At 43.2% G+C, this 17,552-nt stretch overlaps 1 protein-coding gene across 3 annotated transcripts in view; it reads right to left on the bottom strand.

Annotated features, from left to right (window-relative positions):
* Positions 1-17,552, bottom strand: part of DHX40 (DEAH-box helicase 40) — a 266,557-nt gene that overhangs the window by 87,360 nt on the left and 161,645 nt on the right. For all 3 annotated transcript variants that reach the window (XM_069226422.1, XM_069226423.1, XM_069226424.1), the window contains one exon: positions 10,559-10,673. In XM_069226422.1, coding sequence (XP_069082523.1) covers positions 10,559-10,673 — 115 coding nt within the window. The remainder of the gene's footprint in view (positions 1-10,558; positions 10,674-17,552) is intronic.

Below are 17,552 nucleotides of genomic sequence, written 5' to 3'. Positions count from 1 at the left end.
AAGTTGGTCCTTTTTTTTAAAAAGGACATGGATAGGCTATTAAACTGACATTTTCATTGCCATTATAACCCATGATAGTGATATGTATACTGCTTTATTAAGTTACAGTGGGACTCCCACTTCATCAACGGGGAATGATTCAAGCATGTGCATCTATGAAAGATTCAATACTAGAGAACGGATGGCTAGAAGGCTTTCAATGTCAAGGAAATGGCCCACAACTCCAACAAGCTGATGTGGAGACAAGTCTCCAAAGGAAACCAGCATCCTCAGATCTCCAAATCTTCCAAATAACTACCCCAACCCACCAGCAACGCATCTGACACCACAGTCAGCTGTGTGAGGTAGGAAAAGCAGTCTGCCACTGGCCCAGTAGCAGTTGAGCAGCCAACCATAGAGATCATTTGCAGTCTCTTCCGAAACCTTGATGGAATCTGACAGATTCCTTTCATGCTGGTTCCATTGAGACTTTGGATCCCGCTGCCGAGTCTACATATGCCATCAGGCATGGTAGATGAACACAATACAGGATGCCAATAGGCCAAAAATCATCAGAGCAGCCCTCTCTGAGACCCAGGACCAAAGCATCAGAAACATAGCCTGAATGTCCTGGCCCCCCTTACACGACAGGAAGGCCCAATAAGACACTGTGTTTGGGGTAGCTCCAATGAAAGAAAGCATATGCAAAGAAGTCAGGTGTGACTATGGCACGTTGATAGGGAACCCAGACTATGTTAAGAGGTTTGCCATTGTCTGGAGGTGGTCCAACTGACTGTGGCGAGCAGCCTTCAACAGCTAGTTCTCAAAGTAGAGGATAGACGGGTATACCTATGCTGTGATAACCACCATCATGATCGTAAACCCCCAAGGGGAACTGATGCAGTCGAAAGGGAGGACGGCAAAATGGAAAAGCTCCTGGCCACCTTGAGCCAAAAGCAGCACCTGTGAACCCTTAAGAACACGAAACCGTGCTACATTGTGGTTGGCCTCAAACTGAGCTATTTCTACTTTAAAGATTCATATCTTCGGTTCCTTTTAGTGTCATTTTGTTTATGAAATGTCACTCTATTTTTCCAATAAGTTTTTTAAAAATTGTTTTGCATTTACCAGTGGGCTCTATCATATCTGACAAGAAGTGCTTGCAAATTCGCAATTCGTCATTGGTTGGCGGCATGTGTGGCTACTCTTTTGCCAGCAGTGCCACACTTCTTGCTCTCTATCAGGTGGAGGAGCATCCCCTGAAGAATGGCCATTAGCCCTTTTTCTAGCCGCACTTACCACCACTGAATCTGGACGAACTTGGTGTGTGATGTAGTCTGGGTCTGTAGGAGCAGGTTTGTACTTTTTGTCAATTTGTGGAGTAATTACTGACCATTCCAGGTAACATGGGAAGGCACTAGTATCTAGAGAGAGTGGAGACAGAGTGTTGAACAAGAAATCCTCCTCTAGGGGTGTAGTATGCATAAGCACCCCATGATAAGCAGCTGCCCTGGAAACAACCTGCGTGTATGCAGTGGTGTCTTCTGATGGAGAAGGCTTTGAGGGGTACAAGTCAGGATCATTATCTGGAATAGGATCCGGGTCACATAGATTCCAGGGATCCACTGTAACTCCATGAGAGTATTATGAGTGCGTTGGAGAAGGCAATGGTGGGGGGCTATTGTGTGGAAGTGAAAAAGAAAGCTGTGGAGAATGAGGAGAAGTGGGGACAGGTACTGGCTTCTCTTTATGCTTTTGGAATTTTGCTGGTGATTGAACAGAGTCTAAGTCCTCTTGAAAAGCCATCTTTCTTTCAGTTTGTAAAGGGGGTGCTGTAATAATTCTGCCAGTCTCCTTGTGTATATGGATTCTGGATTGTCTCTCATCCATAACCTCTAGCATAGGCTGAATATCAGTGTCCTCATCAAAAGGTCTGTACGATTCTTGCATTTTCTTTGAGGCTTGCTTGAGTCGGCTCAAAAGTCCTTGTTCCTCTGAGGCTTTCTTCGGTTCCGAAGTTTAGATCTTTTTTGGTTCCAAAAATTAAGTTGGTTGTTTCGTCTCCAAAGCAGGGCATTGAAGCTTCGACTCTGAGGAGTGAGGACGCTTACTGGAGTCTGAGACATAACTTTTAACCAACATACTAGACTCCGAAGTGGACTGAGGAGTGGCCTTTTTCAGCGCCGAACCTGAAGGTTGGTCGACGACAGTCTTTTTTTCGGGCCGAACCATAGCCTTCCGGCAGTGGTGTACCCAAGGCCTTCAGTGCTTTTTTGTATGTGGGCGTAGAGGCAGACGAACTCAAGTGCTGGCCAGCAATGATAGGCATATCTTCTTCCGATTCTTGCTTGGAGTCGGTATCTCGGATGGAGACTGCTGTCTGCGCCTGTTCTTCTTCCATGACGTCAAGATGTTCTGTACTCTTCTACGCCACCTCTAACCTTCGGGCTCTCTGATCTCTCAAGGTCTTCTTGGATCGAAACAATGGACAGGCCTCACAATCCTCTTCTCCGTGGCCCGGAGAAAGCCGCAAGTTACAAACCTGGTGTTGGTCTGTATAGGGAAACTTCACGTGGCACTGAGGGCAGAATCGAAATGGAGTCCGATCCTGTGACTCAGAAAAGACTTCTTCAAAGAAAAACAACTTTTAACACTCCGAGCCCAACACTAGATGTCGGAAGAGATACGCCTAGGATGTGTATCTGCAGCTACACATGCCACTGAAGATATGTACGAAGAAGTCTTTACGGAGTCATGGGAGGAGTGGCTCCTCCTCTCGGTTCCAGTGCGCATGGGCATCGACTCAATTGTTAGATTGTTTTTTTTCCGCTGTCAGGTTCGGATGTGTTTCCTCTCGCTCCGAGATTTCGATTCGGAAAACCTCAGAAAACGATCTTATTCAGCGGTATTATTTCAATCTTGTTTCCCATCTAGCATTGAACCGGTAATACAGTCGGAACCTTAATTTTCTGCCCTTTGGGGCGCATGCGCGCGGCTCTGGCCTGTTCGGGCCTACCGCGTGGGAAGCCTGATGGATCAGGCTGCATTTCGATTCTGTCCTCTGTGCCACGCGAAGTACCCCTATACAGACCAACACTTGGTTTGTAATTTGTGCCTTTCTCCAGACCATCGGAAGGAAGATTGTGAGGCCTTTCAATCTTTTCGATCAAAAAAGACCCTTCGAGATCACAGAGCCCGAAGACTCGAAATGGCGTCGAAAAGCAGCGAACATCTCGATGTCATGGAAGAAGAGCGGGTGCAGACAGCAGTATCCATTCGAGACACAGACTCCGAACAGGGATCGGAAGACGACAGACCCATCACAGCTGGCCAACATGTGAGTAGGTCTGCACCTACACCACTGCACTAAAAAAAATTTAAAGGCCTTGGGTACACCACTGCCTGAAGGCCATGGCTTAGCCCGGAAAAAGACTGTTGGTGACCGTCCTTCAGGGTCGGCGCCGAAAAAGGCCACTCCTCCGTCCGGAGTCGAGCAAATCTGTAAAAAGCGCAGTTTCAGACTCAAGTAAAAGACCCCATTCCTCGGAGTCGAAAATTCGGCATTCGGCTTCAGAGCCAAGGCCTACAACTACTTTTTGGGGACCAAAAAAACTACACACTTCGGAGCTGAAAAAATCCTCATATACAGAGGAACAAGGACTTAACACAAATGACAAGACCAATCATGGAATCTCATAATACTTCTGAGGAAGAGCCTGAGATTCAACCAATATTACAGGTTATGGATGAGAGACAGTCCAGAATCCATATTCATAAGGAGACAGGAAGAATCATCACTGCACCTCTTTTAAAAACCAAAAGAAAGCTGGCCTTCCAAGAGGAACTAGACTCTGGGCAACCACCAGTGAAGGTGCAAAAACAAAAGGAGAAGCCACTACCACTCTATACTTCTGCTCCTCAATCTCCCCAGCTTTCTTTCTCACCTCAGAATAGCCTACCACCACTGCCTTCTCCAACACATCCTTTATATTCACAGGGAGGTACGGCAGACCCATGGGATCTCTATGACCCTGATCCCATTCTGGACAATGACCTAGACATTTTCCCATCAAAACCTTCTCCGCCAGAAGACACCACTGCATACACCCAAGTAATATCGAGGGCAGCAGCTTATCATGGAGTAACCATGCATTGTGAGCCATTAGAAGAAGATTTTTTATTTAATACACTGTCTTCTACACATTCCAGGTACCAGTGTCTCCCAATGTTACCAGGAATGGTTAAACACGCAGACCAAATTTTTAATGAACCTGTAAAAGCTAGGATTATCACCCCCAGAATTGATGATAAGTATAAGCCGGCGCCTACTGACCCAGATTACATCACTCACCAGGTCCCTACAGACTCAGTAGTAGTCAGTGCAGCAAGAAAGAGGGCAAATAGCCAGTCTTCAGGAGACGCACCGCCTCCTGATAAGGAGAGTAGAAAATTTGACACAGCAGGGAAAAGTGTTGCTACACAAGCAGCAAATCAGTGGAGAATTGCAAATTCTCAGGCACTTCTAGCCAGGTATGATAGAGCCCATTGGGACGAAATACAAGATATTATACAGCATCTCCCACAGGAGCACCAAACAAGAGCACAGCAAGTGGTGGAAGAGGGTCAAGCGATCAGCAATAATCAGATAAGATCTGCCCTCGATGCTGCTGATACAGCTGCAAGGAGTGTAAACACTGCCATCACAATTAGAAGACATGCATGGCTGCGCTCCTCTGGTTTTAAATATCTCCTAAACTATGGAATGGATTTACACCAAGTAACAAAAAGCACAATCTGCGTACCAGCAGCTAGTTTCTGCCAAATTTGGTCTAATTCCGTCCAGTGGTTTGGACTGTAAATATGTTGGCAGGTCCTGTGGGAATTAACATGGAAAACGTAACTTTCTTTTGACCCCCTTTTTCTCAGCCGCTGCTTGACGGATCACCCTGAAACTTCCTGTGTGCAAGAAGAATCACTGGGCCACTTTTTGTTTTGAAACTTTTGTGAAGTTTCGTCAAAACTGTGCCAAAGATTTAGGAAAGTCAAAAAATGCTATTTCTATGGAAAATGGTCCTAGCTATAATTACTACTCACCGGTGAAGATATATATATCTATATATATATATATATATATATACACCCCCCCCCCCCAAGTGGTCGCTACTAGCTAGTTATAGTTAGGACCTAGTTTCTATAGAAAAATATTTTTTTGTTTGTTTTACTTGCCGAGATCTTTGGCATCAGTTGACGAATCTTCACTAAATGTTCCCAAAAAATTCGACACTCATGTGAGCTGCTGTCTGGAAAGTCTTGGGGTGAATATGTCAAGCGGGCGCTGAGAAAAATGGAGGGGGGCCAAAATGCTTTTTCCCTACTCATTTTTCCTATGGGATTTTGAACAGCGATGGCACCCGAACCACTGGACAGAACTACACCAAATTTGGTAGAAAGGTAGCTCTTGGGCTAGAAAGTGTCATTTTTGTTATTTGGTTTAAGTCCATTCAGTAGTTTTTTTTTAGTAATTAAAGAAAAAATAAATCTGTGTATTGGGACGGTAAGACTTTGCAAACCTTCCCGATATTGTGTAGAGATCTGACTGGCTGCCAGAAGGGGCCAGAGTTGGGACACCCTGACATCTTAGTTCTTGTACTGGTGTACCAGAGCAAAAAAAAGTTGTATTTTCAGCAGGAGCTGCGGCGGATTAGAGAATCTGCTGAAAATGTTAAAAAAAAAAAACAAGTGTGGGCTCCCGCACTTGCTTAACTAAAGCCCCAGGGTGGGCCAGGTCCCAGGGGCATTGCCGAGGTCGGCCTAAGGGAGTAAGGCCACGCGGCGAGGCCGCGCACAGCATGGGGTTGAGTGGTTATAGGGGTTGGCCGCAGGCCCTGTGTCCAGGTCCGCAATAGTAATTAAAATTACTTATGTTAAAAAATAAAAAACACAGAAATTCACTTACCGGGGCGTTATAGTTAGGAAACAGAATTTAAAAAAGCATAGAAAATGCACTTAAAAAAACAAAGGTTAAAGGGACGTTACAGTCAAGTTCACATTTTAAACATACAAAACCATAGAAATTCTATGAATTTCTATGTTTTTTAAAATTCTAATTCCTAACTATGATGTCCCTGTAAACTTTGTTTTTTCAGTGAATATATACATTTTAGTTCAACATAATCCTTGAAATACTAGGAAGACCCGGACACTCCAATATCAAAATGCAAAACAGTTTTATTCCAGCGTGCATCTCCTCGTCCAACACGTTTCGGCTGTAGCCTTGATCACGGTTTTCCTAGTGTCTCAAGGATTATGTTGAACTGTGTTTAGGGCTATCAGTGCCCAACCTGGACCGCTGCATTTTTAGCCCCTGAAATCCACATTTTTTGTGTGTTTTGCACATAAATATAGCACACCCAAAGCCACCTTGATTGAATCAGTCTGGTAAAACTTAAAACATTTGATTTATGAAGAGGCAAAATGAAGGGGTTCATTTCGTCATAGAAATTATGGTTAGTGCAGTAGAAAATAAAATTAGGACAAGTTTTAAGTGAGTTCTCAAATATTTTCTTTTATTTCATTAAAACATTCTGACATGCATACAGAAACAATCACATTTAATTCTAGCAGCAGACTACCAGTTAACTCCCTAGTGATCAGCAGTTTCTTTACAGTGTTCTAATGTGCAACTAGAGTGGTACCTTTCTGACTTTATGTCAAAAGTGTGGCACCTTCTTGACTGAATCAGAGTGGAAAATTGAAAGCATTTTCTACTGAAGATATTATAGTAAATGAGGACATTGGGGAGCTTCATAACAAATAAGTCTCCCAAGATGGCCACCAGAGAAAACAAGAGCCCAAATGTAGCACAAATATCACCCAAATGTAGCCCAATTACAGCCCAATGACACACCTGTGCAAAACACTAAATGGTTGTGATTTCTTTGCAGCTTTATATGGAGCAGTCTTGCCCCAAAGGTATTGGAGTGCTTTAAATGAGCATCAGGTATATTACACAAGGACACATTAATAGGGGATGGCATGGGGATGGGAGATTAAGTGAATTTCACAAAATCACAGGATGTTGAGCTGACGCTGAAACTCAAACCTAGCTCCCCAGTTGCAAAGTCTGCAGCTCTGGCTGTAATGCCACATCCTGTCCCCTAAGTATAACAAATAATCAAGTGATGAACTGGATAAAAAGACCTAAAGATAGAAAATAAAATAAAAGTGATTTGTTGCTATTTGAGAACTCAGAAAATATGTCCTCATTTTTGTTTTTTACAGCACTAACCATCATTTCTATGGCAATAAGACCCTCCTATTTTTATAATTCCTAAAGGAAATGCTTTAGGTATTACAGTTGTGGTTACCTCAAGATGAAGTCAGGTGTGCCACTATTTTGTAATAAATATTGAATGTTAGCTATCTAGTTGTTCAATCAAATACAGTGGGGAGACAGAGGTCAGGGGCACAGACTCAGATAATTGAAGGCATGGAGGAGGGTGCAGAGACAACATTTTGACCAAGCTGGGCAGTGGCGAGGGGCTGTGGCAGCTCAATGGACCATGGAGGGAAGTGTAAAAGGGGGCAGGGAAGCAAACCAATCATGCAGGACAGACAAGAGAGGCTGTTTCAATATAACAGCTCACTGACGGCAGAAGGTAGAGGCACTGGCAGTGCAACCATACATGCTAACAGACCCAATTCAGGCAGGAGACTCCAGATGCTTTTAAGCCCAAAAACGCTGTATTGTATCTGTCTCCTGCCACAAATATCGTCTTTTTGATGTAAGTTAATGGGGAAAATCAGTTCCCCAGATTTTCTTTTGCAAAATCACTCTCTTATCAAGTTCAAAGTGTTGGCAAGAATGGTACATTGGATGATGGAGGACAGGAGGAATGGGGTAGGGACATGGAGTCAGATAAAGGGCAGGAGGGAGATGGACAAGGGCACCAAACTGATCTTACAGGGCAAGCACCAGGGGTTGCAGCAGCACAATACACCACACAAGGCAAACAGGTCAGCAGTGCAGCACAACAGACCATGGAAGGAAAAAGGAGGAGACAAGGCATCGCACATGGACAACAGAGAGAGGAGGGGAAAGAGGCAAGGGCAACAAGCTAACCATACTGGACAGACAAGAGGGAAAGTTGAGCTTAACAGTCCATGAAGAGCAGAAGGGAGGGGGCTGGTGCATGGACTCTGACAACAGAGGGTAGGGAGGCAGTGGATGTGGCAGCAAGCTAACTGTTTAGGGCAGTGGTAGAACAACGGCCACATAGGTCTGTAATGAGGGAGTAGAGGCCTGGACTTGGACAATGGATGGCAAGGAGGAGGGGGCAGGAGCAGCAATCTTGGGTGAGGGGCAGCACAATGCCAAGCCAGACCTGGCATCCAACACCCCGTCTGCCCCCCCCCCGCCCTCCACTGTGCATTGCGACTGCAATGGGCTCTTACTTAACGGAAAAAACACTAGAAAGTGACTGAAAAAAACCCAAAGGTTACAGGGACGTTACAGTAAGGCTCAGATTTTACATGCCCAAAACCATAGAAATCAAGCTGTTATAGTTAGTTATTTCAAGTAACTATAACTCGTGCCCTAAGGTAACTATAACTCGCACCCTGCCATGCACTACTAATTACCCCAGATATTACATCACTAATTACATCAACTATGACATCATTGACAATATCACTGTAACATTTGCAGTAAAAATATTGATGAGAAAACTGTGCATGATGAGGGCCCATGTGTTGTAGTTTCCTAAGGGCATTAATTATATTTACTTGAAATAACACACACACACATACACAAACACAATGTTTTATTGTTAAGTCTTTTATAGCACTCTCCTCCATTTTGGATAGGTTTGTGTTATAGGGTCACATGTAAAGCCAGACATATGTTACAGTAATATCGTGGGTAGGAATCTGTGACAACTATGGGATTCCTTAAAGCTCCTTTTTGTTACAATGGAACTTGTTTCTTTCTGTGTTCTTTGTAGACTATGAAAAATAAACTTGGGGTGCATAATGTATCCATTTCCTTATTTTATGATGTATATTGATGTAATACGCCTTCCTTTTAGCTAGTAACATCTTCCCTGTGTACTTCCTTTGGCTCTTCCGCAGGGTCTTGTCTCCTTGTCTGTAAGCTTGTTATCAAAATAATACTCCCCTTCATTTCAATGAGATACTGCAATCCATAGTGAAAGGACTCCAAGAGTGAAGTTAAATTATCAGCTGTCACAGATGCAACAATTTTGCAAACGCGACCTGTAACTCATATGTGAAAGTTTTCTTTGTTTTCTATTACTTCTGGATAAGGTTATGTATGAAATTCATTACTATGAGCACTTGATTTGCTGAGGGGTTAAGGGTGAATGTGTCTCTTTGTATGTATAAATCTGGGTTTCAGAAACACTGAAATTGGCCAGTTATATTTCAGCACACATTGAGGGGTAACACTCTGAGGCACAGGAAAAGATAGGAGTTATTAGTGGCTGACACACACTGACCCAAGAACTGAGACAGAGGACTGTTTCGATAAGGGTTCATGTGGCAGGGCAGACAGCAGTTGCAGACGTAACTTTATTCAGGGCAGGCAGGATGGATTGGAGCTTTGATAGAATAGTGAAATGAGGATAACTTGAATGTCACCCCAAGGAAAACACCTTATATACATATGGAAGGGCTGCTGCTATTCTTTTTACCTTTCTATCTTTCACCCTGTACCTGTAGATGCATGGTGAACAGTTCTTTGGATGAAATGTAGGCTAAGGAGAGGATAAAAGGAAATATAAGCAAACAGGAACAACAAAGAAGAAGAAAGGTGAGAACTCCACCTCCACCACGGACCCTTGCAAATAGAGCAGAAATCTGAGTGTACTCTAATCTTAATGGGCCACCTTGCTGTTAAAATGAGGGGTAGAAATGTTTTGGGATCTTTAGTCAAGAGGTAGGAATTGGTCAACAACAAAGGAAAAGGAAGTGGTTAGATTTTGTTGCAATGATGATTTTCACTGTGTGGTTCATGCCTCCATTCCAATTTAAAGATAGGCCCATACATGTCCACCACTGCTACTCCAAACCTTACTGCAACATAAACAAATGGCCATTCACCAGCATGGATAAACAGGGTGCCTACTAGCACACCACAGAGATAAACACACCTCCCTTCACTACTCTTCCAGAAAAGTGGCAATTCAAAACAGTGGAAGGTTTGGACAACCTGAATGCAAGGATACGGCACAGGTAATATGGCCTTTTTGTACGCGCACAGACAGGACACAAAGCCACTGTTGAGGAGAATATGGTTTGGGCAGAGGCACACCCACATATATCAAACCTATCCATCATTACTTTGTACTTTTCCTATGTCTGTTTTATTGTTCAAACAGTGTGGATATGCACAATGGCCCAATTTTAGTAGGATAAAGGTCTGCTTTATTTCTCATTTGTGCTTCAATAGAACACCTTGCCATGTAGTATATGAAGGGTTCTCAAATAAATTGGAAGCTTTGAAATATAACAATGCTTTGGATTCTGGTAATCTCATCTGTCAAGCACTTCATTCACATACCTCATGCGGCACTGTTGAAAGATATTAAAAAGCGTGGCAAAGTCATTGCTTCCCCCGGCCTCCATGGATAGCGCCTGATGTTTACGTTCAGCCTCCTCCCGTTTTTCTGAATCTCCTGAGGAAGTGCCAAAAGACATTATATTGAGTACACATACAAAATACTGCAGTGGGTGACCTATGCTAGTGCTCTCACGGAGTAGGCTGCTGTTTAAGTGAACACTATGTTTAATAAGGTGACAGAAATATTTGACCAGGGAAGTAAAACAGCAAGTATGTCAAGTTCGCACCTCCTCATAAAGTCCCCAAAAGCTTCAATGGTCATTGCCTGGACCACCCTTTAATTGGACATGTTTACTCTAGGAAACTGGAAGGACAAGCTTTCATAGGAATTGAAGCAGTGTTTCATTTTCATTCACTGGACCAGAAGAATAATCAAGATCACAAAACTGAAGACTTTAAAAAGGCATTCATAAGCCCATGATTAAAGAAAACAAACCTGGACCCACATGACCCCCAACTACAGACCAATAACAAATAGACCTTTCCTGGGCAGACTGATAGAAAGAGCAGCAATAACCTATATGCTACAATTCACTGAAAACAACTCCATACTTTCAGACTAACTAACTAGATTCCACCCAGGAAGAGGCACTGAATCTGCCCTCATCACCGTCTGGGATCATCTTAAAAACACAGTATAGTGCAATGGAATTGCTGCGCTACTTCTCTTGGACCTCTCAGCTTCTTTTGACACAGGTGATCATTACACACTAATACAAAGACTCTATGAAGCCGACAGAGGTGCCTGCCCTCGACTGGATCACATCCTACCTTCAAAACAGAGCAAATATCAACCATACTCCCCCTTCCCAGCTAAATCCTGCTTTACAAAAGCAGCGGGTCCCTCAAGGCTGAATCATCTCAAACATGCTTTTCAACATCCTCATGAAGTAATTACCGGCAATGATCAATGAATTTCAGATAATATGTTACAACTATGCGCGTGACACATAAATGCTCCTTAAACTAAAATGCCCCAAAGACATTGGAAACTCACAAATCTTCAGTTGCCTCAGAGCCATTGATCAGTGGATGACATGGAGCCATCTCGAACTGAATGCTTCCAAAATGGAAAGACTCACATGTGGCTAATGGAAAGATTATGTGCTGCTCTGCACCTGGACTGATGATCTTGGACCACCTCCTAAAGTATCTAAGGAAGTGAGAAACCTTGGAATTACCATGGACTCCAAGTTAACAATGAATGCCCAGGTGGACAAATTAGCAAAATCAAGCTTTATCACCATGAAAACTCTGCAACGCATCTTCCCCTACCTCGGATTTCCACACAGGGTCCAGGCTACAATCTCTCTTGTACTGTCTAAACTGGATTACAGCATTGGGCTTTACCATAGATCATCTCTATCTACTGTAAAAAAAAAAAAAAAACTACAACGCATTCAGAACTCAGCTGCCAGACTACTCCTACATGTAAAGTCACAAGCTCACATCTTCCCTGCCTTGAGGGTCCAACACTGGTTACCAGTTTCCAGACAATCCACCTTCAAGATGATTGTATCACCCACAAAGCAATATATGGAATAGGACCGCTTTTCATCCGGAATAAAATCACCAAATACATTCAACAAAGAAACCTCCGCTCAAGATTAGCACACCGCCTCAAAACCCCACCATACAAGAAAATTACAATAAGTGGTACATCTTTCTCTGTTCAAGCGGCCAAAATGCATGGACAACTAACATCTTCAGAAGACTACTTAATAGTTGGCTCTTTTCCTACATAACCACCATACTCAAACAGTAAAGGACTGCATATTCCTGTGCATCTAAACATTTATAATTTGATTATATGTATCAATCTAGATATCTGTATTTCTTTGTACAAATGTGTATAATAACTATTTTATCTTGAAAAATATACATATGCTTTAGGCCTGTTAAATGAATATATTACTTACTGTTAAATGTATATATATATATATATATATATATATATATATATATATATATATGGAAACTGTCACTAACCCAGTGTACATCTGTTCGTGGCATGAGTTGCTGCAGATTCACATGCTTTGCACATCCCGCCATCTAGTGTTGGGCTCGGAGTGTTACAAGTTGTTTTTCTTCGAAGAAGTCCTTTCGAGTCACGAGATCGAGGGACTCCTCCCATTTCGGCTCCATTGCGCATGGGCGTCGACTCCATCTTAGATTGTTTTCCCCGCAGAGGGTGAGGTAGGAGTTGTGTATTATAGTAATAGTGCCCATGCAATGGAGTGATTATGTATGTACATAATGTAGTTTAAAGTGATATATTTACAAATTTACAAATGTTTAAGATTAACTTCGAAACGGCTACAGGCTCCCGGGGAGGCGGGTGGGCACATGTGAATCTGCAGCGACTCATGCCACGAACAGATGTACACTGGGTAAGTGACATTTTCCGTTCGATGGCATGTGTAGCTGCAGATACACATGCTTTGCATCGACTAGTAAGCAGTTATCTCCCCAAAAGCGGTGGTTCAGCCTGTAGGAGTTGAAGTTGTTTGAAACAATGTTCGTAGTACTGCCTGGCCTACTGTGGCCTGTTGTGCTGTTAGCACATCCACGCAGTAGTGTTTGGTAAACATATGAGGCGTAGACCATGTGGCTGCCTTACATATTTCAGTCATTGGAATATTTCCTAGAAAGGCCATGGTAGCACCTTTCTTTCTAGTCGAGTGTGCCTTTGGTGTAATAGGCAGTTCTCTTTTTGCTTTGAGATAGCAAGTTTGAATGCACTTAACTATCCATCTAGCAATGCCTTGTTTTGAAATTGGATTTCCTGTATGAGGTTTTTGGAAAGCAACAAATAATTGTTTTGTTTTCCGAATTTGTTTTGTTCTGTCAATGTAGTACATTAACGCTATTTTGATGTCTAATGTATGTAGTGCTCTTTCAGCTACGGAATCTGGCTCTGGGAAGAACACTGGTAGTTCTACTGTTTGATTCAAGTGGAACGGTGATATGACTTTTGGTAAGAATTTAGGATTTGTACGTAAGACTACTTTATGCTTGTGTACCTGAATAAATGGTTCTTGTATGGTAAATGCTTGTATCTCACTTACTCTTCTTAGAGATGTGATAGCAATTAGAAATGCAACTTTCCATGTTAAGTATTGCATTTCACATGAGTGCATAGGTTCGAAAGGTGGACCCATAAGTCGAGTTAAGACAATGTTGAGGTTCCACGAAGGAACTGGTGGTGTTCTTGGTGGTATAATTCTCTTTAATCCTTCCATAAACGCTTTTATGACTGGTATCCTAAATAATGAAGTTGAGTTCGTAATTTGCAGATAAGCTGAAATTGCGGTAAGATGTATTTTAATGGATGAAAAAGCTAGCTTTGACTTTTGCAAATATAGTAAGTAGCTTACAATGTCTTTAGCAGATGCGTGTAATGGTTGGATTTGATTATTATGGCAATAATAAACAAATCTTTTCCACTTATTTGCATAGCAATGTCTAGTGGTTGGTTTCCTAGCTTGTTTTATGACCTACATACATTCCTGTGTAAGGTCTAAGTGTCCGAATTCTAAGATTTCAGGATCCAAATTGCTAGATTCAGCGATGCTGGATTTGGGTGTCTGATCTGTTGTTTGTGTTGAGTTAACAGATCTGGTTTGTTTGGTAGTTTGTGTTGTGTACCAAGGTTGTCTTGCCCAAGTTGGTGCTATTAGTATGAGTTTGAGTTTGTTTTGACTCAATTTGTTTACCAGATATGGAAGGAGTGGGAGAGGGGGAAAAGCGTATGCAAATATCCCTGACCAACTCATCCATAACGCATTGCCCTGAGACTGATCCTGTGGGTATCTGGATGCAAAGTTATGGCATTTTGCGTTTTCTTTTGTTTCAAATAGGTCTATTTGTGGTGTTCCCCATCTTTGGAAGTAAGTGTTTAGTATTTGGGGGTGAATCTCCAGTTCGTGGATCTGTTGGTGATCCCGAGAGAGATTGTCTGCTAACTGATTCTGAATCCCTGGAATAAACTGTGCTATTAGGCGAATGTGGTTGTGAATCGCCCAATGCCATATTCTCTGTGCCAGGAGACACAACTGTGTTGAGTGTGTTCCTCCCTGTTTATTGAGATAATACATTGTTGTCATGTTGTCTGTTTTGACAAGGATGTGTTTGTGGCTTATTATGGGTTGAAAAGCTTTCAACTGTAGAAATACTGCCAGTAGTTCTAAGTGATTTATGTGAAAATGTCTTTGCTGAGTGTCCAATTGTCCCTGGATGCTGTGTTGATTGAGGTGTGCTCCCCACCCTATCATGGAGGCATCTGTAGTTATTACGTATTGAGGCACTGGGTCTTGGAAAGGCTGCCCTTGGTTTAAATTTATATTGTTCCACCATAGAAGCGAGGTGTATGTTTGGCGGTCTATCAACACTAGATCTAGAATTTGACCCTGTGTCTGTGACCATTGTGATGCTAGGCACTGTTGTAAGGGCCGCATGTGCAATCTGGCGTTTGGGACAATGGCTATGCATGAGGACATCATGCCTAGTAGTTTCATCACCATCTTGACCTGTATTTTTTGTTTTGGATACATGGCCTGTATTACATTGTGAAATGCTTGTACCCTTTGTGGACTTGGAGTGGCAACCCCTTTTGTTGTGTTGATTGTTGCCCCTAAGTATTGCTGTGTTTGACACAGCTGAAGGTGTGACTTTGTGTAGTTGAGTGAGAAACCTAGTTTGTGGAGGGTTTTGATGACATAGTTTGTGTGTTGTGAACATCGTTCTTGCGTGTTGGTTTTGATTAACCAATCGTCTAGGTACGGGAACACGTGTATTTGCTGTCTTCTGATATGCACAGCTACTACTGCCAGGCATTTTGTAAAAACTCTTGGCGCAGTTGTTATCCCGAATGGCAACACTTTGAATTGGTAATGTACCCCTTGGAATACAAACCTTAGGTACTTTCTGTGCGAAGGATGTATCGGTATATGGAAGTATGCATCCTTTAGGTCTAGTGTTGTCATGTAGTCTTGTTGTTTGAGCAATGGGATCACATCCTGTAATGTCACCATGTGAAAGTGATCTGATTTGATGTAAGTATTTAACGTTCTGAGATCTAATATAGGTCTTAGAGTTTTGTCCTTTTTGGGTATGAGAAAGTACAGAGAGTAAACTCCTGTTCCTTTCTGATGAATTGGTACTAATTCTATTGCTTCTTTTTGTAACAACGCTTGGACCTCCAGTTGCAGAAGATCCATGTGTTGTTTTGACATATTGTGTGTTTTCGGTGGGACATTTGGAGGGAATTTGAGAAATTCTATGCAATACCCATGCTGGATAATTGCTAGGACCCAAGTATCTGTTGTTATTTCCTCCCATTGTTTGTAGAACTTGGTTAGCCTCCCCCCCACAGGTGTTATGTGTTGGGGAATTGTGACGTCTAAGTCACTGCTTGTTTTGTGGAGTTTTGGGACTTTGGAACTTCCTTCTACTTTTTTGGAATTGTCCCCCTCTCTATTGTCCCCGAAAACTTCCCCGCTGATATTGGCTCTGATAAGTGGGCCTATTTTATGAGGTTGTGGGTTCCGTGCTTTGTCCTCGAAACCCCCCTCGAAACTGTGTTTTACGAAATGTGCCTCTGCTCTGTGGGGAGTAGAGTGCGCCCATGGCTATGGCCCTATCAGTGTCCTTTTTAAGTTTTTCGATGGCAGTGTCCACCTCCGGCCCAAACAACTGCTGTCCGTTAAATGGCATATTCAGCACGGCTTGTTGTATTTCCGGCTTGAATCCTGATGTACGCAGCCATGCATGTCTCCTTATTGTCACTGCTGTGTTTACAGTTCTAGCAGCTGTGTCTGCTGCATCCATTGCTGACCGTATCTGATTGTTTGAGATACTTTGTCCTTCTTCCACCACTTGCTGTGCTCTCTTTTGGAACTCCTTGGGCAAATGTTCTATAAAGTGTTGCATTTCATCCCAATGAGCCCTATCGTATCTGGCCAACAAAGCCTGTGAGTTGGCAATACGCCACTGGTTTGCTGCCTGTGCCGCCATCCTTTTCCCTGCTGCGTTGAATTTACGACTCTCTTTGTCTGGAGGTGGTGCGTCTCCTGAAGTGTGTGAGTTCGCCCTCTTGCGAGCTGCCCCTACTATCACTGAGTCCGGTGTTAACTGTTGTGTGATGTACACGGGGTCTGTTGGTGGCGGTTTATATTTTTTCTCCACTCTTGGAGTAATGGCCCTTCCTTTTACAGGCTCCTCAAACACTTGTTTGGAGTGTTTTAGCATCCCAGGTAGCATGGGGAGACTCTGGTACTGGCTGGGTGTGGACGACAGTGTATTAAATAGAAAGTCGTCTTCAATTGGCTCTGCATGCAGGCTGACATTGTGAAACGCCGCTGCCCTTGACACCACCTGTGCGTAGGCTCTACTATCTTCTGGTGGTGACGGTCTAGCTGGATAACAGTCAGGACTGTTATCTGACACTGGTGCATCATAAAGGTCCCATGCGTCTGGATCATCCTGACTCATCCCTGTATGAGTTGGGGATTGCATCATTGGTGGAGTGGCTATTGGTGATGGTTGCGGAGAGCGTTGTGGAGACGGTGGCGGGGTTACTTGTTTAGCCACCGTTGCCTGTGGCTGCTTGTCTTTCTCTTGGAAGACAAGTTTGTGTTTCATTCGAATCGGAGGGAGAGTGCTGATCTTCCCTGTTTCTTTTGGGATGTGGAGCCTTCTTTGGGTGTAGTCTGGCTCCATTGTCTCCAGTTCCTGTCCAAATCTATGTGTTTGCATCTGTGAGGACAGGCCTTGTTCTTCTGTGTAGGAACTTTTCTCGGTTCCGAGACCGGATGTTTCGGTATCAAAACCTTTTCGGCTGCCTTTTTCGGTTCCGACAACACTTTTTTGCTTTTCGGCGTACAGATTTCTCGGGGCCGACTTGGTTCGGTGCCACTCTCTCGGTGCCGAGATT

Source organism: Pleurodeles waltl, chromosome 3_1 (genome assembly GCF_031143425.1).
Source record: "Pleurodeles waltl isolate 20211129_DDA chromosome 3_1, aPleWal1.hap1.20221129, whole genome shotgun sequence".
In the NCBI taxonomy this organism is placed as follows: domain Eukaryota; kingdom Metazoa; phylum Chordata; class Amphibia; order Caudata; family Salamandridae; genus Pleurodeles; species Pleurodeles waltl.
This window is presented reverse-complemented; position numbering and strand designations above follow the sequence as displayed.